This window comes from Sturnus vulgaris, chromosome 3, assembly GCF_052056855.1.
Source record: "Sturnus vulgaris isolate bStuVul1 chromosome 3, bStuVul1.hap1, whole genome shotgun sequence".
NCBI classification, from domain to species: Eukaryota; Metazoa; Chordata; class Aves; order Passeriformes; family Sturnidae; genus Sturnus; species Sturnus vulgaris.
Window position 1 is genome coordinate 30,958,973 of NC_142245.1, and position 23,945 is coordinate 30,982,917.

Genomic DNA, 23,945 nt, shown 5'->3' on the forward strand with positions numbered 1-23,945 from the left:
TTGGCAGCCCGGGAAAATGTTATTTTCATTACAATGTCTTTCATCTGTTCTGATAAGTGTTCCTGTCAAGGATGTATTGAGCCACTCAAAAATGCCAGAAGGAAACTACTGAGCAACAATGCAGAGGAACAGAAGAAAAATGCAAGATTCAAAAGCAGCTATAACTTACAAACTCTTGGAGAGAAGAAGGCAATCCAACAATTTTAGTGGAAGACAGCATACAGCACTCATGAGAATTACATTATCATACAAGGAGATTTTACTGTGCATTGCAAATTTAGACATATGCTTACTGAAGTGCTCTTTAGCAGAGGACTTGTATTGAAGCAGTCGTACAACAGAGCAAGCAAAACAATAGTTTAACATGTATTTTTAGACAGATACACAAGGTATAGCTCTAGAAACATCATGGAATGAACAAAGGCAGAGTTGAACGCTAGAGGAGGAACAGAAGCTACGAAGCTGAAAATGAGAGCAGAACTTCATATCTACGCTCACAGATTTAGAAACAAAATTCAGCCTTGGCTCCCAGAAGAGCAGCTCAGTATTTCATTAAAAATTGTGTAGTAACACAGAATCATAGAAAGACATTTAAAGATCATGCAGTTCTAATATCCCTGCTGTGGTCAGGGACATCTTTCACATAAATCAGGTTGCTCAGAGCTCAATCTAACCTGGCCTTGAACACTTCCAGGGATGGGACATGAACAACTTCTTGGAGCAACCTGTTCCAGTGGTTCACCGTACCAATTCTCATACACAGTAATTTCTTCTATCATTCTACCCTCCTTCAGTTTAAAATCTTGTCCTACAACACTACAAGCTCTGGTAAAATAAATCTCTCTCCAACTTTCTTATAAGCCCCATTTAAGTATTGAAAGGCCACCATAAGGTCTCCTCAGAGCTGAACTAAGTGCTCTCAGCCATTCTCTGAAGAAGCCTCAGATCACTTCCACAGCCTACTTCCAGACCCAATCCAGCAGGTCTATTTCTTTCATTTATTGGGACCCCAGAGCTGGATGCAGCACTCCAGGTGTGATCTTACAAGAACAGTAGGAAAAGAGCTGCTACCCTCATCCTGCTGGCCATGCTGCTTCGGATGCAGCCCAGGATACAACTGGGCTCTGAGTGCACACTGCCAGCTCATGTCCAGCTTCTTATCCACCAGCACCTGAAGTGCTTAGCTGCAAGGCTGCTCTCAATCCATTTTCACCAAGCCTGTATGGATACTGATGATTTTCTTGATCCAGCTGCAAGATCTTGCACTTGGCCTTGTTGAACATTGGCCCATTTCCCCAGCCTGTCAAGGTCCCTCTGGATGGCACCCCTTCCCTCCAGGGCATCAGCTGTACCACTCAGCTTAGTGCCACCTGCAAACTTGCCAAGGGTGCACTCAATCCTACTACATCCACTAATAAAGAGGGACATCAAAATCATACACTATCAAATGGAATAGAGGGAAAATAAGGGATATATACAGCTGAAAGAGCTGAGGAGGTTTAGGATGGAATTCAGATGACTGATCATAGTTCCTTTCAACATAGATGTGTCCCTCATGTTGTCTCCTGCCACACCTACAGAGAGGTACAGGATTCCCCTATAGCCTGCATCCATCCATTAGTCCCATTACAAGGGCTTAAATACTGCAAAAATTTTGAGCAGCTCTAGATGCCTACATTTGGGCAACTGACTCATCTCTAAGCTGTTCAAGCAAAACAAAGTAAAGAACATCTGTCAAAGCTGGACTTCTGGCTCCTTTGCTGAGGTTTAAAATGCAATTAGTTAAGCTGGTTCTTTAGGACATACTGAACCAAGTGCATTTAAAAGGATCTTTATCTTATGCTTGTAAGTGATTGGTTTCTCTGTACCAGCCAGCAACTGGACAGTCCCAGTGCTGGCTGAGCAGAGGGACAGACTGAGCTGGCAGTTCCACAGAGCCATGGAATTGCAACATTTGAGTTTCCAAGTTTAAAAAAAGTTACCACAAAAAAAATGAACATCACTTCATTGTAAATAATCTGTATTTTCACTAGGCAGGAAAAACTCTAAATCTTTCCACTTTCCATACCAAAACAGCCCAAGAGAGTTAAGCTCCCCCAACTTTTCAAATGGCGATTTAACAGTCACCCCTTTCAATGAGCTGTGGTGCAAAGCATAGCTAGTTTTTCTAAGATCACAAATGCTGTAGCACTGTAAGCCTGGTCACCAGCCTGTCATCCCATCACTGCAATCCCTGCAATAATCCCAACAAGAAAAAAAAAAACAAAACAACCAAATAAATCAGACACTAACCTTCACAAACATTTTTCCCACCGAAAGCATTCCCATCTACATATACTCTTTTATTTGCAGAGTTCTCCAGTTAAACTTACTCAAACAGAAAAACAATCCCCACAAAGCTATTTAAAAAACAACACCACACACAACCCAAAAACTTCAGTTTACAATTTCATGGGTTCTGCATCTACTATCGTTTAGAGATTGCCAGAGTAGAATGCAATCAAATCTGCATTGCTTTTACCGGTCCTAGTTGAGGGCAACAGTTTATTTTGGTTTTAACAAATGCAAATTAACTCTCTCAGCAGCTCATTGTCACTGTGGCTCAAGGTTCACCGTCCCATTATCTGCTGTATGGCTTGTCCCTGCCAAGGCAGTTATATGTAGCACCTTTACAAATTGTCAGTGCTTTCATCCACAGTCACAACACATTTGAGAGCAGAGCATACAGGAGATGTTCCGCCAGTGAAGCTCATTCTCCAGACGTCATCTGTTTGGCTTCCAGATCCTGAAAAGTAAAAGTACTTGACAAATTCATCCAGGAGAGATTTACTTCTCAGTTTTCCTGCAATCCCTCTGAGCCAGGGAAGCTGACTACAGAAGTACAGACAGGTCAAGCTGAATCACAGACTTTTCTTACTTTAGGATTGCAAAGCAATTTATGAACCACCCTACTGCTACAGGAATCAGCTCAGGTTATTCCTCCATTCTGCTGCATTAACCTCACATATCAAATACTAAAATGAAGTCCCTCTTGTGCAGTCAGGGCCAGGATCTCTGGCTACAGCTGAATCAGTAGCAAAGGATCTATGCATTAGTTCTGCAAGGCAATCCCACAAGCTACAACGCTTCTGTCTCCAAACAGTAGCAGAAGACAGGAACTCGGAGGCAAGACCTAACTTCCATTTCTAAAAAAAGTTTATCCCTACCCCATCTTCAGGCCACTTCTAGCACACTCTGATTTTCATCATTTGGGATCCCATTGCATCATTTTCTCAATACATGGGAAATCAGTGTATTCTCTTGGCTCACAATCCTTACCAGCCCCGGAGCCGGATCTTAATTCTTTACTTCAGTCAGACAGCACAGCATTCAGTCCAGCAGGTCTGCTGTGGGCAGCAGCCAGTTTGAAAGACAGTCATAACTCTCTACAAAAATCAGCCTACCTCCACCTCATTCTTTCTTTCCTTCCCTTACTCTCCCCAAGATACCTGCAGCTAAAGAGGATTGTGGTTTAAGCTACAGAAGTGAACTGTAATGGTGCTGATGCTAAAGCTGATAGGACTTCCATTTCTTGTCACTTTTCCTTGGGGACACCTTCAAAATAAAGGAGAAAGTGAGCAGCAGAAGGTTTGCTGTTCAGGCAGTAAGCATACTGCTTTTCAGAAAGGAAGAGAAAGCAGAAAGCAGTTTAGCAAGGCAAGCAAAGAAAAACATGCAGAGAGCTTCAAGTAAGCTGTCCAGCCTGGACAAATGGAAACAGAAGAGAGAGCCACCCCTCCAGTCAAGTCTCCAAATTATTCATTTTGAGGAAGGTGAAGTTGTGCACAAAGCTTCCCCTCCACCCAGCTCCAATTTTAAAAGCACTGAGGGAAGCAGTGACCATGCAGCAATAAAGTTGAAAACGGATAGGTCACTTAAAGGAATTAAACTCATTCCATGTTAGGAGTTTCACAGCTACACATTTCCTCATCTGACATTAACCTTAAATCAAGCAGGACTTGTAGGAATAGAATACATTCACAGAGAAAATGCTAGAGAAAACACTTAGGAATTTAAATAGCAGAGGCTTGGCTTGACATGCATTTTCAGAGGAAAAGTTTTCTCTCTGAATGAACCTGCTCCACAAGACTTATGTTTCCATCTCAGTTCACTCTTAAAATGTACTTTTGAAGCACTGGGTCATCTTACAGCATAACCATCAGCATTTAAAGCAGCATAAACCAGCACCACTGTTGAAAGCAGTGGTTTCTCTGTGCTCAGAGAAAGGTGATGATTTTCTCCCCCACACCTCACTCCCCTTGTCTCCTTATGATGCACTCATACCATTAGCACTGCAAGCCAAACAGCCTTACTCTCGGAGGTAAAATTAAACAGGAAAAATATTTGACAGGCTGTGTTGCTGTGAAGCAGAGACAAATGCAGCACAGCTCACAGTGAGACATAAGAATAATCTTAATTATCCACCAACTTGGAAGTGAGTAGTAAGTAAAATCCTATATAGCCTATAAAATGAATTACCAGTATCAAAATGTTAAGCTAGAGTCAAATGTGTTACTCAAAAGAAGCAAAGACTTGACAACTTCAATAATTGGAGAAGTGGCCCCTAAATTTTCCTCATCTACATTCCCTACCATACAGCCCATGATTTTTCACCTTTAGCAACCACAATGACCTTGAGGCCAAAGGACTCGTGATAAACTCATCAATTTCCCACATAGCACCTCCTAGAGTCTCTCAGCAACTGCTGCATCCATCTGAAACATGCCAGCTTGACCAGAAAATACCCTTCAGAAACAGATCTAATTTTGACTTGAAGACTCCAAGTCTTGAAGACTTCAAGGATCCCCTGCACTCTCAGGGTAGCTGCTACTGTGGTTTATCACCCTCACTATTGAATTCTTTGCTTATTTCTGCTTATAGATGACTTTGCTTAAAAGTAACTACCTTGCAAAACATGAAGTATGTCACAATAGTTTTAATTAATAAGATGGATGTGAAGTAATTAAAATGGCATCTGCCTCAATTTTCCCAAGATAACAGGTTGGTTAATATCTACGAGGTTAGATAACTTTTCAGTCTTTTCACAAAATTGGTGGATGCATACCAGATTAAACAGTTAAGAGTTACTAGTGAAAGCAAACAGAAATTGAATGTTCATAGATTGCTACCATTATGTACCACCACACTGCTGTGGAGTCCTGCAAAGGAGAGTCCCGGATCCTCCACCTCAGTGCAATTAAGGTGGTTTCTGATAAAGGAGCCAGTTATCTAGCCTCAGACAGTTTTATCTTCATTATCATTTTTGAAACTGTTGGTTTGCACTTGCTGCCATCAGCTTCCTTACCTTTTCATTACACACAACTGTTGGAGTTATTTTAGCCACCACTTCCATTTCTTACCAGAACAGTTTAAGTTCTGAGAAGACATCTGCAGAGCTGGAGGTACTGGGGACACTATCAGCATCACTATCTCCTCGAAGTTAAAAATACTAGTGCTTTTTATATGATAATGTTTTCCTTTCACACAATTTTTACTCTTTCAGCTTTGCAGCTGCAGATGGCAACTTACATTCTTTTTTCTACCTTTCCACTTAGAAGGGATGAATTAGGTAAACAAGTCAAAATCTGTAGATGGAAGTGCTGCAGTATCAAGGCTGGAGATCACATCTGCTTTTAGAGATTGGCAAAAGCTTTCATGCCTGAACACCTTGCCCAAAAAAATACATCTGTTCCTTGCAGCTACCAAAGTAGCACACTGCTGTACTGCAGACAACAGCCCCTTTTTCACCTCGGGCATCTTTTTCTGTTTTAGCATTGTAGATCGAGGGCAGAAACGTCACTGAAATACTTATATTTAAAATAGGTAAATAAACCACTGTATGTGAAATTTCTGCTCAAACATCACTATATAAGTTTAAAAACTTACTACTCAGGTAGAATTAGAAGTACTAAGTGGAAAAGAAAGGAAAAGCCAGCTCCAAAAACAGGCTGGAAATGGCAGAAACAAAAACTCTTGTGTTCTAAGAACCTGCAGGAATAGCTTCTGTTCGGGTCACTAAGATGCAGCCTCCTTTATGGCAACCAAGATTTATTCAGATGCAGTAAGTCCTTGTGCATGCAAACCTCCTGCAACATCCTTTATACAACAGTCTCCAATTATTGAAATTAGCAAGTCAAGAAAATAGTGAAGTTAAATCCTTTACAATTCATGTCTTGAAAACGATAGATTATTCAGCTATATAGAATGCTTTAAAAAAGAGGGGAAAAATAGACAAATGAACATTTTTATTGCCTTTTCAAAATCAAAACAAATACAAATGCTCATCACTACAATATAGTGAGGCTCCAGGTAAGCCCAGAATCTCTGCAGGCTAATCACTATATAAAAAAGTGGGGAGGGAACTTCCTAAAAATCTCCATCTTAAGTGGAGTTGTTCACAAGTATCCATTTCATGGAATTCAAGGGAGGAAACAACACAGCCAAAAAAGGCAGTAACTCACTACATGGAGGACAGGAAGACAACACTGGCCAGAGCTGGGACATGCTCCCTAGAGGGGCCCACCAGATGAGCAGCTTGGGCAAACAGACAAACACACAGCAGACAGGCCAGCTTGTCTGCTTTGTTTCTACCAGAACTTTTAATGGAAAGGACACTAACCCACAGAACATTTCTCTTGTCAGATTCCTTGGACCAGAAATGGTCAAAAACTTGAGAAGGCGCCGGGGTGGAAGAAAAGACAGATGAGAGGGAAAAGGCAGCTAAAGAGAAAATGATTTAGTCAAGACCAAAGTAGGCTGACACTCTCCATTCCCAACTGTTCAAATAGTTTATTTTCCAGTTTGGATCATAAAACTAAATAAAAGATAAGCATTGCAAAATAAGCACGAAGCATTTAGATCTCAATGGTAGTAAAAGCTGAATATTTCCACGTCGGCTGCCTGTCATCCCATACTTGACAGTGTTCCAACCTTACTACAAATTTGCTATGAAATTATCTTCTCATTTCCCAGTGACATAGTCTGCTGCCCATGCTGTCTTTCACATAATACTTTTCTTCTGTGCTGATCCCAGCTGTCCATTGAGCAGGATACAGATACTTTGGACAATATAATAAATCTGTTTTTTCCACAAATTGGTTTTGCTCCAAATATTTCCAGCATGACAAAAATAGGAGAATGAGGGAAGAATAAGAAGAGCTATAAATTAAAAACAAACCAAAAAACCAGAGGCCATAAAGTAGCATCAACATAAAGATCATCATCTCAAATGTAATTTGGGGATAAGAGAAAGTATTTGGAATTCAGACTTTTTATCCAAGTTCTTCCAGCACACTAGCTGAAAAATTAGTTTTTCCTTGATCTGTCAGTACAAAGGCTCTCTTTCCTCATACAGTACAGGCATAATAATGAATTACTCAAAAATGTGAATTTTCTTTAAGGCTTTACTTAAGCATTATGCCAAGCAGCTCAGCCATGATGGCAAAGCCATGATTAAAGAGAACTGTAAGTCTTTCTGTTGAAGAAAGACTATAGAGTATTTTCAAAGATAACAGAGGAAAGACAACACAGTAAAGCTTAAAGCCAAGTTGTGAAACAAGCTGCTGAACCTCAAAACTCCACATGCAATGGGCAATACAAAACAGATATGAAAGAAACTAATCATGGAAAGCCTGAGCAAGTATAAAGTTAACCTCATGAACTACAAATGATGTTTACATTAGTTTTGTTCTCCCAGTATTACAGCCTTCAAGCTCCCTCAGTAGTATGTGTAGCACTGACTGCCAGCTTGGTTTATTATTAAGTGCCTGGCTCTGAAGAATACAGTGTTTAATAGTACAAATAGTCTCATTGATGAAGATCTCTTCTGTGCAGCTGTAACCCCTTCTCCACCAGTAATCAACTATACAGGAACTGAGAACATTTTCAGACAAACACAGTCCTTCAGCCTTGACTCAATATAAAAAGCAATTCCTCCTCTACTGCTTTCTGTAGCTATTACAGATACTTCCAAGGCACCCATCATATTAGTATTCAAGCACACAGACTTGGTGAATTAAGTGCACATAGAAGAAAGCACTACCACTCCTTCCCCATAACAGGTATTTGGAAGGGCTCATCTTACCAAATGGATTATCTCCACACACACATTTCTGATAGCAAGAGTGGTAACAGCTCCTCCTTCCTACTCAAAATGTAAGGCAACACTGTACTCCATTCCCCTATTCAATAATTAATATATAAAACCACAGGAATGTTACTCACCTGCCTCAATCTCCCTAAAATGAGGAGAGCAAGATAATGAAAGTCTGTAAATCTTTCCATGCAAGATAGAAAAAGAAAAAAGGAAACACCTTCCCAAGGCCAAATCTGGACATTTCTCATCATCAACTACAAGATCTTCCATCAAACATGATGAGGGGCTACAAAGACATTTAACACCAATCTTGAGACACCTCTGCTTCTTTTCTCACCTGACTATTCCACTCTCTGGTTCTAGAAGGAAGCCTTTATTTGAAAGCCCAGACACCATATCAGCTAAAAAGAAAACTTAGGAGTGAGCCACAAGTCACAATTAGGCAGAGTCCTTGTCACCAACAACCACTGTCTTGGATGGCACCTCTCCCTTGATTGTTCAGACTGACCATGACTACCACAGCAACAAGATGGACAGCTTGCTCCCCACATTCTCCTCTCCCATGTAAAGAAGTTTGAGTCCTATCCCCAAAGAGGACCCCAGCTACTTTCTGCAGCTGAAAGCACATACTTCCCATCCATCCTGACATAAGAATTAATTTTCTATTGAAAAACATTTTATTCTGACTGGGTTTTCAAAGAATTTCCCTACAATACACCATACACACCCCTCAAGACAAAAACAAGCAAAAAAACCCCACCCCAAAACCCCTCTCTATCATCCTTCTAGGAAGAGCTTCCTGGAAGATCACATTAAAGGTCCAAAGAAAAGACTGCTGTTCACATTTGCAAAGTCTGTGACACCCTTTTATAAAAACCAAGCAGAAGTCAAAGCTGCACTAACACAAGGCTTCTTTTACAGAAAATTAACAGTCTACTAATATAAGAGCTTCCTCTAGAATTAATATGGAGGGAAAGAGATTAATCCATATACTCATTTGCCTATTTCCTTACTCAATGTTTAATTGCTGGAATGGTCCTGTAAAGGTCTGAGTCCAATCCAAGGTGATTTTAAGTTTACTGGACAGAGACTTTTCGCCTAAAAAAAAAAAGCCCAGACTGGTGAAATACCACAGTAAATTTAGTTTATAGCTAATTAAGATGGATGCATGGTGGCAGGGTGCAAAAGAAGGCAGGAGCAAGGAACAAGACAAAAGCTTCATTCAACCATTACAGGATGTCCCACCACTCATTTAGTATAAGCAACAAAAAATAGGAAAACAGATCAGGAAATACAGAGCTCTGACAGTTCAATGACCCATGGGCACTGATGTTACCTTACACAAATAAATAACTAAGTGGCCCTGCTTGAGAAAGAAGGTTGAACCAGATTATCTCCAGAGGTTCCTTCCAACCTCAGCCATTCTGTGGTTCCAATGTCATTTAGGTATCAAAACAAGTAAGAAATCAAGAAATGCAGTTTCCAACTCCAGCTTTGTTTCCTGCAATTTAAAACCTTCTCTACAATTGCAAGGCCATTAAGTTAAGAGTTCAAACTATTAAGCTAACATTCCTTTATCATTACATCTTATTAGTAATAAAACCAGTTTTATTTTACGAAGCTTTAATAGCCTTATTCATTACCACCAGGTGTCTTAATCCCCAAAGAGCAATGAACAAATACAGAGCATACTGAATAGTTATAGAATCATTATTCTACAGTTTTCTTCTAGTACAAGTTTCTCCTCTAACTAACTATAGTCAATGAAAAGATAAAACTGCTGCCCCTTGAAGTCCATTGGGAGCAAAGCTGAATGCAATTGAAGGCAGGTTTTTCAAGTTTCCTGTGTCAACTTTTACTCAATTCTACTAATAAACAGGATTGCCAAGATCTAGGCTCAAAGCACATCTATCACAACAATAAATGTGTTGGAATTTCATTTTCTGAAATACTGTTTGAACAGGACGTTTCTGACTACCTTTATATCTGAAAGCCATCCATGCCATCTGTGATGTTCTATATTTCATTTAGAGAGGTTATACATATTAAGGATTTAGGGCTTTTTGAAAGAAGTCCACTACAAACACAATTTATTTGCCGTGAAATTTATAACAGTGTCACTGTAAACAGCACATAATAGCATCCTGTCTTCTCTTTTCCTCCAGAATGTACTCTGCCTGCAGTGTCACTGAGTTTAAAAGGAACAGGATCTTTTTGTTATTCTTAGAGTGATGCATTTCAAATGGTACTTGATGAATTTGTCTTCATTAAGAAATGGTAATGAAAAGGGCAGTATATTAAAGAACATTACAGCATCTGACAAAAACAAACACCAATTGCTATTTCAAATAATTTAGACCAAATACTACACCTTTAATTTTCCCATCCCAATGGATAAAAACTAAAAGCTTAATTCATTGTGCATAACAAGCTTTGTATAGCAGAACAATTTTATTTGTGAGGAATAGGACTGAAGAAGGAAGATGGGGATTGACCTAAGTGATTATCACTGATCCAGTCATATATAGCTGGTATCTTATTTGTAACTCATCCACAGCTCTACCAATATCCTTTTAGAGGTGACTTAGGAAGAAATGTTAAGTGCTTTACAAGGTGAGGCTCCTTCCACAACAGCAGTAGCACCTCTGATGATTTTTGGGCATAGAAGACAGGCTGTTACCCTCCTGATATTGGTGTTCCCCTCATACTTCATGATTCCCACTCAATTTCACAGACTGAAGCAGAGTGAAAAATTCAAGCACTGATGCTTATGTTCTCATTCTCTCCGAAAGGCACAAAATGTGGATTTCTACGTACAGACCTCTTCAGTACAATCATCAATCTGTAGAGAAGTCACAGCCAGCCATACAGGCAACATGTTTCTGGACTTTGCAAACACGACAGGTACATTGTTCTGCCACCCTACTCCAGTTCCAAGGTGCTACTCTGAGCCTGAACAAAGATCACATTAATAAACCAATAATTTCATAAAGTAGTCGTTGAATAGAACATTCTGTAACCTATAAACCAAGCCTTTTGAGTTTCCTGGTTTTCCCCATCCAATCAGACAAAGTAAGACACCTGAAACTTCTCAATGCTTCTGTACATCCAACACTTTCTGCATCAAAATGACTTGCAGCAACACTTCAGTAGCTTCTGTACAACACTCCAGACATGTCAGAGGAGAAACAAAGTTATCAATTTCCATTCTGAAGAAGATCTATTAAGAGGCTACTGCATTTCCAGGAGCCTGTGCACGTCAGGAAATTAATCTTGTGAAAGAGGACCGCAGATGCCAATCTCTCCCAGAAGATCTTAAAGGTAACAACTTTTTCACAGCACAGCTTAGTTGTTACATTAAGCCTGTACTTCAGAATTTCTACCAGACACCTGCAGAAGCAGAAAACTAGCAGAAGCTGCAAACACCAAAGGGAGTAAGTCTTCTGCCATTACTTTGCCTGCAATAGTTCAGAGACAACCTCCTTTACATCAGAGATCAAAAACACTTGCTGGGTTGCTCACAATACACACTGTGCCTAGGATTTATCATCTGCTCAATGAAAAGCTAGGAAAGAGACAACTATCACAGGAAGATACTAGACAGAAGTTAAGAGAAAATTATTCTAATGTCTCCAACCCTTCCCCAGCATTGGGGCTTTAGAGATTAAATACAGCACAGAACACAGTATTAAGCCACATCCACCAGGGCTCCTCCTAACATGAACATCAAATGTTTTCCTGGATGCTTTGTGCATTCATGACCTCAAACGTAACAAGCGAGTTAAAAAAAAAAAAAAAACAGTCTCCCCATCTAACTGAGCCCAAACCCTTTTTCCTTTCTGCCTCCATGGAGGCTTTTCTACTCTCCATGTCATCTTAAAAAAAATTGGACTTGATAATAAGATCTTTGCAATTGCAGGGACCCCCTCACCTACTCTCCTCCTAAAGCCTTATAAAGTTAGAGTAAACTTCAAATTAGAAAATATGTTCTAGAATGTTTTAGATGTTCAGTTCTGTTTTAGAGTGATTTTCAAGTTTGCTTTGTTTAGTTTTTTTTTAACATGGTCACAGGTTTTGACACCCATCAAATGTAATAAGGTAATCCTCTGATTTATTTGCTCTACAAGGTTCCTAGAGAACTGTGACCCCATTGCTGCAATTGAGAAGTCACTTAGTTGTCATCTATCCTTTATATCCCCAGTCACACCCTATACTGTCATAAATTTCAATTACACTCCTTTTATAAGGGCTTCTTTCAGATGTCAACTGAATTGCTAAAAGAGATGAGCATGTGCAAAATTTGATTCAGTCGGGTTACCTGAGAAAAACTCTCAAATTCAGTTTTAGAAAAATTGAGATGCAACTGAACAACTGGAATATGCTTTAAGCAAAAAAAAAAAAAAAAAGGAAAAAAAATCAGTTTTCACAATGAAATAATACAGAAGGATGAATATAGCATTCAGGAAAGGGTCAACATGAGCAGTGCTGATATATATGGAGCAGGATGGGAGTAGGAATATTAGCAAAAGAAAGAATGACAGTCGTTTCCTATAATATATAAAAGTTTATTGTTAGCAGAACTCAGAGGAGAGCGAAGATTAATGCTACATATCATGAAACAGCCTGTTTTTAAGAGGTGCAATCCACCAATTTCATTGGAATGACTTTTGTACATCTCTTGAGTGCTTGGTAGACATCAAGGTAAAGCTTGACATCCATTCCTCAACTTGCTTCAGCACATACATCATGCTCACAGGTAGCTGGACTGTCTTCCAAAGCACCAGAGAAATACCCACCCTAAGCAGAGGCAGAGCAGCTGGAAGGGCTCTTCTGACAGCCAAACTTCTCGTCTGCTTTTGGCTTGTCCACATATAACAGCAAGTCTCAGCCTACTCATGCTGCCACAAAGACATGCTCTGGTGTAAGAGCACAGCTCCATACACTTCTACCCTGCACCAGAGGCACAATGCAAAAGTCTCAGTGCCCACTATTCTTCCCATTTAGAGAAAAATTTATAGGACAGCACTGCTCTCCCTCAGGCTGCTCACACAAGTGTTTTGGTTTACCTTTCCATGTGATTCAGCTTCCAGACTGATGTACTGAGCAGCACCAGAACTCCAGATGTCAGTTACCAAAGGATCCTAGTCAGAAATGAAGGTCTTAAAGAGAGCAAGAGTTCAGAGACTGTCCTGTGCAGATGTGTTCATATACACACCCCACATCATCTTTCTTCCTGTCTGCCCTAAACTCAATAAATCTAACAAAGAAACTTCTTCATGGGGAGAAGGGGCAGCTGGGAAGGCGGGGGAGAAGGAGAGAAGCAGTGCAGTTTTACAGAAGGGACAAAGGAAAAACGAGCCTGAACAGTGGGGAGAGGTGAGCAGATATGCCCCAGTTACAACAAAATTCATTTGACAAGCTGACTCATGTTCACTTGTTCTCTAAAGAGCCAGAGAACCAAAAGGTAGCAGAAAAAGGCAAGACCAAAAGAGTCACAAGCTTCTAAGTTGTGCTGAAAGGATTCATAGTTACACAAATGCAAAAAGGTTCTTCTACAGAGGTCCCAACTCCTTAGCTGCTTCCAAGGCACAATAAGCAAGCAGGTTCATTTTCCTGAACGTGTCCTACAGTGCAGCAGAGAGCACATAGGTAAAACAGTATCTATCAGTAATAGACTGCAAGTTTCAAAAACTGCCCTGAAATTACCAAAGAAGGCACTGGGAGAGTGGCAGGGCATGTACACAAGTGGGACAAGGCAAGAACAGAATGGGTGAATGCAGATGAGCTCAGTGAACAGCCAAGTACAAGACAAAAATTCAGTTATTCTAAAAGCCAGCATGAAACACTTGAGGAAAAAGATGGCAAGAAGGCAAACTAACAATGAAACACAATCAATTGCAAGAAAAATAGCAGTCAATACCAGACTACACTAAGACAGCAATCTATTAACAATCAATAACTGCAGTACTTGCAAGACTATTAAGAAGTCATATTTGACCTTGGGGCAGGGGCTGCTCACAAGGTTTCATGTAAACATCTGGGAAAGAGCTGTTCATGTTATCATGGCCACACTTAAGCAACCTGTATCGATTCATTCACATACATCAGGGGAAACAGCAGTTTGTTTCTTTGGGAAGACAAGACCATAAAGAGTAAGGGGAGGACAAGTGGTAGAAATCTAATCACAAAGATGTGCCACACCGTATCCCTGGAACATTGTCTTTACGGCTTACTGAAGTCCCAATAAAACTGCAGGGAGTTTCCTTTTGCATGGGTGCATATCCCTGGCAGTAAGAATAAACTCATCTACATTCCTTCAGCAATGGAAGCGGTGGGCTTTTCATGTTTATGCTTACAAACCACAGATCATGATTCTGCTGCAACTTTTTGTGGAGGCTATTCTCCTTCCTGTGAAGATTAACACCTATTTCCTAAGCTCCTCCACATTCACACCAAGGCAAGGGTTCACTAGAATGCAGCAATCATAGCCCAGTGTGGCTGAAATTCATAAATACCAGTTTCCAACACTGAACAAAAGGCATCAAAGAACAGTATTCAGCCACCACCATCAAACGTTTTTCACCCTTCGTAAGTTGAAATTTGCTGCATAAGAAACGATGACATTTGAAGCTGTTACCTTCTATTTGGCAAACCAGAGATCCTTAGATACTGCTTACCCCATCCCTCTTCTAATGGGAAGCATTGGATGCAAGCAATAAACTCGGTCTCTTCGCAGTAGCTAGGTTAGGAAGTTTTATTTAATGAAATGAGTTCCTGCCTGATGCTTTAATTCGCTCACAAGAAAACATTGTAGAGTTTAAATAAAAGGTCTTTTATCAACCTGGCTGACAAATTTTTTTTCAAAACAGAGACATAACCTGCTATTGTGTACATTTACTTTTGTTAAGACACAAACTAATAGAACTGATGTACTGCACAAGGAAACTTGAGCAGGCAGCCTTGGTCGCAGTACATACACTGGTTTAATCACAGAAACGCAAAAGCTGTTCATGAGAGAAGACAGTAACAGCTTTCATTTCCCTACATCACTGCAGAAGAAAACAATCAGTTTTGAAAAGGACTATTTGCAAGTTAAAAACTAGTGAAGGCCCTGTGATTTCAGCGATAACAGCTCCTCCTGGTGTGTCCTCTCAAGTAACTGGTAATCAATCAATGCAGCAAATTAAAGCCCTATTTACACAGGCTTGCAGAAACAGGATATGATACAATACCTTTAAAAATCTGGCAGGAGGCAGACAACTGTTTATGTTCTGTATATCAGGCCCAATTTCACTCAACTTTCTCAGCTATAGAGTCACAACTTGCAGAGTGCAGGAGGTTTAGTTTTGCAAAGCTCCATCACTTCCATCTCACTTTCAGAACACAAGTACTTCTCACAAAGGGGAGCTACATGTGCTGGTACAGCCAAAAGACCTGTACTTCCATGCCCAGCTGTATCTGTCCACATGTTCCCTCAAATACTTTTGTCCAAACTCTCAGATTGTCCCCTAGTTTGGGGTGTGGTTTCACAGCTACAGAAATAGGGAGAAGGATTTAAGAGCTGTTTCACTAATTTAAACTTTCCTGGAACAGACATCAGAGCTTTTAAGCAATGCCAAGGGCCAAGTCATTGATCTGTTGTGTGAAATACAGTCCTTTCCTCTGGCCATTGAAGATCACAGAATCATGGAATGGCCCGGGTTGGAAGAGATTTTAAAGACCACCTAGTTACAACACCTCTGCCATGGGCAGGGACACCTTCTACTAGACCAGGGATGGAACATCCACAACTTCTCTGGGCCTGTTCCAGTGCCTCAATACCCTCACAGTAAAGAATTTCTTCCTATCATCTAATATAAGTCTCTTTCAGTTTGAAGCCATTTCCCCTTGTCCTGTCACTACATGCCCTTAAGTCTGAAATGCCACGAGTCATCCCCACCCCCCTCAATATAGTTATGTTTGGAATATTGTAACAAGTATCTTTTTAACTTGGATAATCAGCTTTGCCGTGTTAAGCCATCTGGATTTACAGTACACACTGTCACTAGCTTTCTAAAGTTTCCAGAAAATTAGTTTTTTCTAAACAAAGCAAACAAAAAAATCCCCACATTATATTATGAATACATAAAGGTTTTAGTCACTTGGGATTACAATTTAATCTGCATTGAATTATATAATACAATCACCTAATTTAAGTTTTACACCATAACAATAGAGTAACGAACTTAAATAACCCACAAATATTAAGTTTTTAAGAACCTGGCCATATCCCTGGGAAAACAGCCCATTACCTAGAAGCCAGCCAAGTATCCTTGAATAATAACTACAGCAAGATGGCCCAGTGTCAGACCTCGTCCACCCTTTCCTTCACTGCCTTCTATACCTCTGCCAGTATGTGCTGTTGATGCTCGTCTAGCATATTTTGATTTTCAGAGTGCAGACAAAAAAAAGACCAAAAAACAGTTCTGTGAAGCTCTTGGGAACAGAAAATGGAGATGAGGAGTAACTCAGAATCTCCAGCCAACCTACTAATGGAGGGATTTTTACCCAGGTGAAGATCCAGTTAACCAAAACTCAGTCCAGCTCACCATCCTCACTTCCGTAAGGAGTCACTAGTTTACAGATTCACTTCTATTTTTGTTTTTCAGACAAGCTCTACCTACAGTCATTTTCCTATCCTAATGATATCTAAAGAACACAGATCTACAAGACAGCGGTAGTCAGAACCATAGTTCAGTTTTCTCAGCATTAGGGCATGTAATAGAAGACACGAAGTCAAAACAGGCAGGATCCTGCAAACCTGGGCTGGGGCATGTAAACACTTTGGAGACCTCCATGCCCTCAAGGGCAGAGTACAGCAGACTAACAAGGCATTTAAAACCCTTTAAAACCCACCCTCACACTGCATCTTTTCCTCGAAGCTTATCAGGATTCAAAACTAGATCTCCTGGAGACAAATACTCAATCCTATACACCCACGGTTGAAGAAACAGATGCTGCATGCAGAACTAGAAAGCAGCCACAACAGACTTTGGAGGGAGAACAAGTAGCAGTAACTAACTATACGTGCCCCTAACACCTGCAGCCTAACAAAGTCACACTGTTGGTCAGGAGAACAGCTGGCTGCTGCATCTAAATAAGCCTCAGTAACAAAACAGCAACTGAGAGCACCAGTAATGTACACACATCCACACTCAGTATTGATATTTACATGTGTACTTTTCTATTCCCATACCAGAGCACTCCAGAAAAAAAGAGGTGAGGAGAGCAAAATATCTATAGCCTTTCCACTGAATTAATCTGTTTCTATTTCTACCCAGACCACCTCTATTATTCCCATTTAGCCTCAGAACCAAAAGCGGGAGTAGTTTGAAGAACAGGGCACCCCGAATCAGAGCTGTGGCACAGTTCTTTTCTGCTCTTCATTGATATTTAAACTACTTCTTCAAGATTATCTTATCAAACCTTTCAGCAAAAGTACTACACAGAAAAGCAGGATCTGAAATCCAAATTCAAGAGAGGGCTGCATGGCAGTGAACCAGTGACCAGCTGCCTGTCAGCTCTCTCGGCAGCAGGGCATCACTGTTCAAGGCCAAGCAGGGAAAGGACACAAGTTTGTCATTAGTAATGAGATTCTGCAATGCAGCCGTGTGTTACCAACTCTTGGTCATTTTACTACCCTCAGTGCTGTAAGGAAGATCCAGACCTAGGAATTTCCCATCACCTTGCATTTAAGATGATGACATGCAAGCGGCACCACCTCAGATAAAAACTCCGAAAATTTTTCTTCCTTCTATGTACATTCTCAGCTTTCCTTTTTTATCTTCTTCGTCCTCCTTTCCTCACTTGTTTGAGGGAGTGAGGGGAGAAAAAGTCAAAGTAAAACAATAGTCAGAGCACCAATAAAGTTCTTCTTCCATCAACTCTATATCACATCATTCTGCCTTCTTCTCACACCTGAGTTTCACAGATTTTACTACTCGCTATTGCCTGTGCAGCGCTATTTTCAGTTTCCTTTAAATATCACCTTTAACACTATTCTAAACTGAATCTGAGAAAATAATTCAGATAGCCAAAGTCTCGTACACTTATGACTGAGCAGAACACTTCATTCAGTTTCTCAGCATACAACAAGCACAATCACTACTCTACAGAAGTTGTCAAATAAGACCCTCTAGTGTCAGAAAAGGCTATAAAAGTACTTGTTTTACTGCATGACTAAAGTTACAGTATTGAGGCCACGGAAGCCTCTTTCTTCTCACCTGCTCCCAGTTCTTCATCCAGGTAAAGAAGGCCCCCTGGCTCAGAAATGTACTTCACTTTGATTCTCTACGGGCAGCTCCACTATTAGTTTGCTCTGTGGTCGAAGCTCAAGTAGCTCAGGGATTTAGCCTGTCAAATACCAAATACCTCCACATATGGAAGCTCCCCAGCCTCTGGGGGCCCCTGTTTGTGTTTGATCATCTTAACAATGAAGTGATTTTCCTAATGAGAATTTTCCCTAGGGCACCTCTAAGGACCTGAGGTAGACAGCAAGTAAAACAAACCTACCAAGAAAACCCAACTTGTTAGACAGCCGTACAGGCTTAGGCCCAGTTTGGCATTAAACAGATCCTCTTAGTGCTGTATTGTAGAAATCTTTAACCCCAAAGGCTTTAAGCAACTAGAATGAAACTGGACAGTGTATTTGGTCCATCATCAGATACACTGTCCTTTCCTTGACCTCTGCAGCCCACAACACTAGATTTGAGCCTGTCCTTGCTCTCCCTACAGCAGCAGCCTCCTGCTGCCACCCCAACGCTGTAAGCTCCATCCCTCCCTATCAGCCTCTCTTGCCTCCCTGTCCCCAGTTCACCGAACCAAAGTCAGCCTTCTCTGTCCATCATCCCTTCTGTGACCTTTTCCCTTTCCCGCATCGCCTGTTCTTGTTCTTTACAGAGATTATACTTTGCTTTCCCACCCTCAACGCTGTGTCACAGCCGACCCTACAATCCCCCGCCAGAACTCTGCTCTGGTTTTCCCACGGCACTACGCTTGTTTGCCATTACAGACACGCGTGTTATTTCCTGAGGGAGCATTACCTCGAGGGCAATGCCCTCGCAGTAGCAGCGTCTCGGCTCCTTTCCCCCACTCCGCTCGCCCTGAGCCCACGCCCGCCCGCCGAGACCCCCGGCGGGACCCACGCACGGAGAATTCCCCGCGCTCCAGCCCCGCCATCCCGGGCGGCCGCCGCTCCCGCTGCAAGCGCCGGCGGGGGCGCCCAAAAAGTGACGCCTTTAAAACTTCCGACTTCTGTTCGAGACGCGCCCGGAGCCGCGGCTCGGGCAGCACGGCGGGGAGCGCAGCCCCAGGGGTTGCCCGGAGGGATCCCGGCCGGGCCGGGGCAGGGCGCAGGCACTCACCCGCCTCACCGGGAGCGACCTTCCCGCGGCCGCCAGCAGCAGGACAGCGAAGCCGAGCGGCGAGGAGGGCATGTCCGGGGACGGACCCCCATGCGCGGGGACCCGGCTCCGCTCCGGCTCCGCTCCCCGCGGACGCTCCGCGGCGGGCACGGCGGAGCGACAGCAGACGCACCCGGAGCTCCGGCTGCTGCTTTTGTATCGGCGGAGGAGGCGGGGAGGGGCCGGCCCAGGTACAGCCCAGCCCAGCCCAGCCCGGCCCGGCCCGGCCCGGCCCGGCCCGGCCCGGCGGAGATGAGGAGTACCGGGGGTGGCGGTCGCTCCGCGGATGGCGGTCGCTCCGCGGGCGGACGGGCGGGTGCCGGAGAGGGAAAAGGAAAGAAAAAAAGTGGAGGCAGCGCCTCTGCCATCCTGTCCCCCACCTTTCCAACTTCTTATTTTCTTTTATTTTACTCTGAATCTGCTCTGGCTTGAGCATTTTGGTGACCTTCATGCTGTTCGTGACGTCCAAGTTTTATTAGGTTTAATAATAGTGAGTGCAATTATCCATTTATAACCTGAATTTGCAGTGCTGCACGCAGAGCAGATCAGAGCTTGGTTCCTAAGCTGAAGACGGGGCACAGGTCAGTCCCGGCAGTAGTACGATGTGTAAATCTAGAGGATTTAGAATACTTATTTCCTAGCAAAACAAGGCTCTGAATCTGCTTTGTGCTAGATTCATATTGCTGTTCTTATTCATTCATTTTGCACTGACTGGTAGAACTAAACCTGCACTAAAGCACCTATATTTGATGGCATTCTACACCAGAAACTGGAAGAAAGCCATCAGACCTCAAAGAAAATCTCAAAATTGAACCAGGAAGTGAGGGAAATGCTTCACATTGGTCAGTTAGATGCAGCTAGAATATAAACAAGTTAATAGCTTAAATATTAATGATGTGTATTAATTTCAAATACAGCACAGTCTGATGCTTTGGAAATGTAACTAGTTAGAGCATCGATGCTGTGAGATCATGAAAGTCCTCAGAGTATGAATTGCCAGGGCAGCACTTATAGCTCAACAGCTAACTCCAGACAGAAAGAATCTGCCATGGTGGTTTGGTTAGCTAAAGGTTGAAAAGATATTTCCTTCAACTTCTTTAAAATGAGAGAAAATAAAGATCGAAAAAAAAAAAAAATACTACCTCCAAGCCAGGCAACAGAAACCTTTAAATAAAGAGGAAGAAACCCCTTTTACCTGGATAGCACCACCAGCCTTAGCATGGTGTATCTGTTTCTCATACAGATCTCTACTGCTCTTTATTGTTTCTGCACCAAGCTTATTAATTAAGTTTTCCAGTTAAGACTTCTGCTCTGGAGATAATTCCCAGCACCTGTGTGCAGCAGAGGGCCAGCTGCTTTTGCCAGACCTTAGTAGACTGATGCCTCCCTCGAAAAGCCTCATCAGGGTTATGACGGTGACATATATCCTGTTGGAAGCAGGAATTTTACTTTGGAAAATATCTCTGCTTTCCAGAAATAATCCAAGGTAGATCTTCAGCCATGATGACATCATACCAGGGGATGATGACCAAGCAGCCAGGCAAAGACTAAGGCTTAACTATCACAGCCTACACTATGTACCCTCTGCATTGTTGTTGTGGATGGAGATGTGCATGGCTGATGTCAAGAAAGGATGAGTTGGCTGAAGGAGCAGGTGTTGTGGAGGTTTGATGGTTCTGTTTAGGCTCCAAAGAATGCACAGAATAGAAAAAAGTTATATAACCAGAACTCTGAAGGACACCATGGCCAGAAAACCCACTCTTGCCTTAATTAAGGGACATTTAAATATTAACAGGCAAACTCTGCATGTGCTAATAAGCTTAATGAGATACATGCTGCTGCATACATGACTATAATTCTCAATTCCCCCCTTAGATCATGATATACAGAAGGAGGAGAAAGGGTATAAGGGGTATTGGGCTGTGTACAAGCAGGGTAGAAATATCATCTGGTTAGGAAGAAGACCCACAAGGACCTTGGAGACCACTGATGGGCTACTCTCTTCTCCCCTCTTCTCCCCTCTTTTCCCTCCTTCCGAGAAAGGATGCTTTTTTTTATAAGCTTCTGCACACAATTATTATTGTTGAACTATGATATCTCTATCACATAAAGTGAATTTTTCAACCTCAATTCTGAATCTGTATTTCTACTGTTTCACTAAACCACACCATTAGGGGATCAGTGATTGCACAAGTTCCTATTCACCACAACCAGACCCACCAGGTTGAAACTGCAGTATTTGTGAATCTGTGCTTGTGGAAGTTCCTACTGAACATGAACAGGCTTAGGGCCGAGTTGGTTATAATCAGATATCAATCCCAGCTGCACTCAGACCCTCTGGTCTCTGAGGACCTGCTGGAGCACAAGGGAGTTTATTTTTTTGCCATATTTCTATACTCTTAACAAAACACATAGACTAGTGCTATCTGTACGAATAGGGTGCATTTTCACTGTACCTATTAAGACACTATTATCACAAGACTTAAAAATCCTGTTGACTGAAATGACTGTATTAAAAGACAGGTCATTTTCCTAGACATGGAAAAATATTTAATCAATAAATTCAAAACTTTTTTGTGGGCAAATACTGTTGAAAGTTGTTTCTCAAACCCAGGTCTGTTGGACTTTTGTTATATTTATTCATGGTTTTAATAATATTAAAATTTAACTAGATCTTTTATCAGTGATTATTCAAGAAAAGAACAGTTTGAAAGTAAGTGAATCATTAAAATGAAACTATCCAAATTTGAAAGGAGCTGGGATCCTTTTACTTTGAAAAATACAATGCAGTGAGTTGATGAAGCTTTGTTCAACTTCAGAATTTTGTTTGTTGAGGCAAGCACTTCTTTTTCTGTAGCTGAAGGACTGCAGATACTATTTAAAATGCAGGTCTTTGTAACTGCTCTCTTGTTCCCTTACCTTCCATCTGGACCAGACCTCTCATGTATTAAGGAGGTGCTGCCTTGCAGTTACACTGCAGCACAGGGATTATCATCCTTCTGTGACCATTAGAGCATTCTTAAGGCAACTGACTATGTTTTGAGGACAAAACTGCATGTTGAAAAAGTCCAGTGTCTCTTTCAATAATCTCCCCTGACAATCCCTTTCTGTGGAGATGGCATAAACATAACTGCAAGTGATACACAAAGCCTTCTCAAGGGTTTGGGCTCTCTGCTATTTGAAAATTATCACCACTGGACTCGTATATGCAGAAAGTAACATCCCTGTCCCATGAGATTGAATGCTTTGTCTCTGAAACTTTCTGAAAGGAAAAATCTATGTCACAGAGAAATTGTGTTTTTCTGCTGTGACATTTGCTGGGTAGCAGGCATTTTCCTAAGCTGCCATAGGCAGTATCCTAAGGAATGTTATCAGTTTTAACTGCAACTTATGCACTTCATGGATCACCATGACCAATAACTATTAGTTTTTATAAACATCATCCTTCATATTAACTTTGTTTGGGATGAAGACATTCTCTTGGCTCTCAGTGCAAATAGATCTGAAGTCCTAGTGGAATTTTATTCCTTTCTACCTTGTACACGTGTATATAAAGTTGCAGGGTACAGGGTTGCTGACATTTGGAGAATTGTTTTCTGAGACTCAGGATTTAAATGAAAACTGGAGGGAGTGGCTGCCCTGTACAGTGGCTGTACAAGTGTTGCCCAAGTGCCTGAAAGGCAAGGGCCATTTGCTATTTTGTTTTACACCTGTAGTGTGCTGCAGCAGTGAATGTGCTTTGCCTCATTTTTTTCTCTACAATGCTAAGAGGAACTGTCAGTAAATATCATTCCAAGATCAATAAAAGCTAAAGTGTCTGAGCTGAGAACAAGCATCTATGAAGTAACTCAAATAAATCACTTAAAATTTTGAAATATGTGCTTAGGAAAGGAAAAAGAAGAATTTCAGTATGTTGAATCATTGAATTTGAATAGTGTTTGTGGAACTGTAACTCATATCAATACCTTCTTAACTAAAAGTTTATCTAAGTGGAATCCTTCAGGGCCTCCTCGGAAAAGAAAAAAGATGTCTTTGAACAGGATTATGCAAATGAGAGTTACAAACATATAAGCCATAACCACAATTACAGCACATTGGTATTTAGAAAGAACATTTAGTCTTGGAGCTATATATACTTCAGTACCTTTGGAAATACTAAATTACATTAATTACACCTTGAAACCTGAACTCTGGGTTAATTTATACTTCTTAGTAAAACTGAAAATTATCTTATTTTGAATCAGAACATGACTACTGCAAATACTTATGTGACAGATCAATGTAAAAAAAGTTCTAAATGTTTTTAAAGGGCATTAGGAAGCAGGAGAATTTCTTCTGGTTGCTGACCATAATACACATTTTGCATTAAA

At 41.3% G+C, this 23,945-nt stretch overlaps 1 protein-coding gene across 1 annotated transcript in view; it reads right to left on the minus strand.

The window, feature by feature from the left end:
* Positions 1 to 19,623, minus strand: part of GLP1R (glucagon like peptide 1 receptor) — an 83,168-nt gene extending 63,545 nt beyond the window's left edge. The window contains exon 1 of the mRNA XM_088161284.1: positions 19,537 to 19,623. Within this exon, the coding sequence (XP_088017410.1) occupies positions 19,537 to 19,608 (72 nt within the window). The 5' untranslated portion in view covers positions 19,609 to 19,623. The remainder of the gene's footprint in view (positions 1 to 19,536) is intronic.
* Positions 19,624 to 23,945: the final 4,322 nt, after the last annotated feature.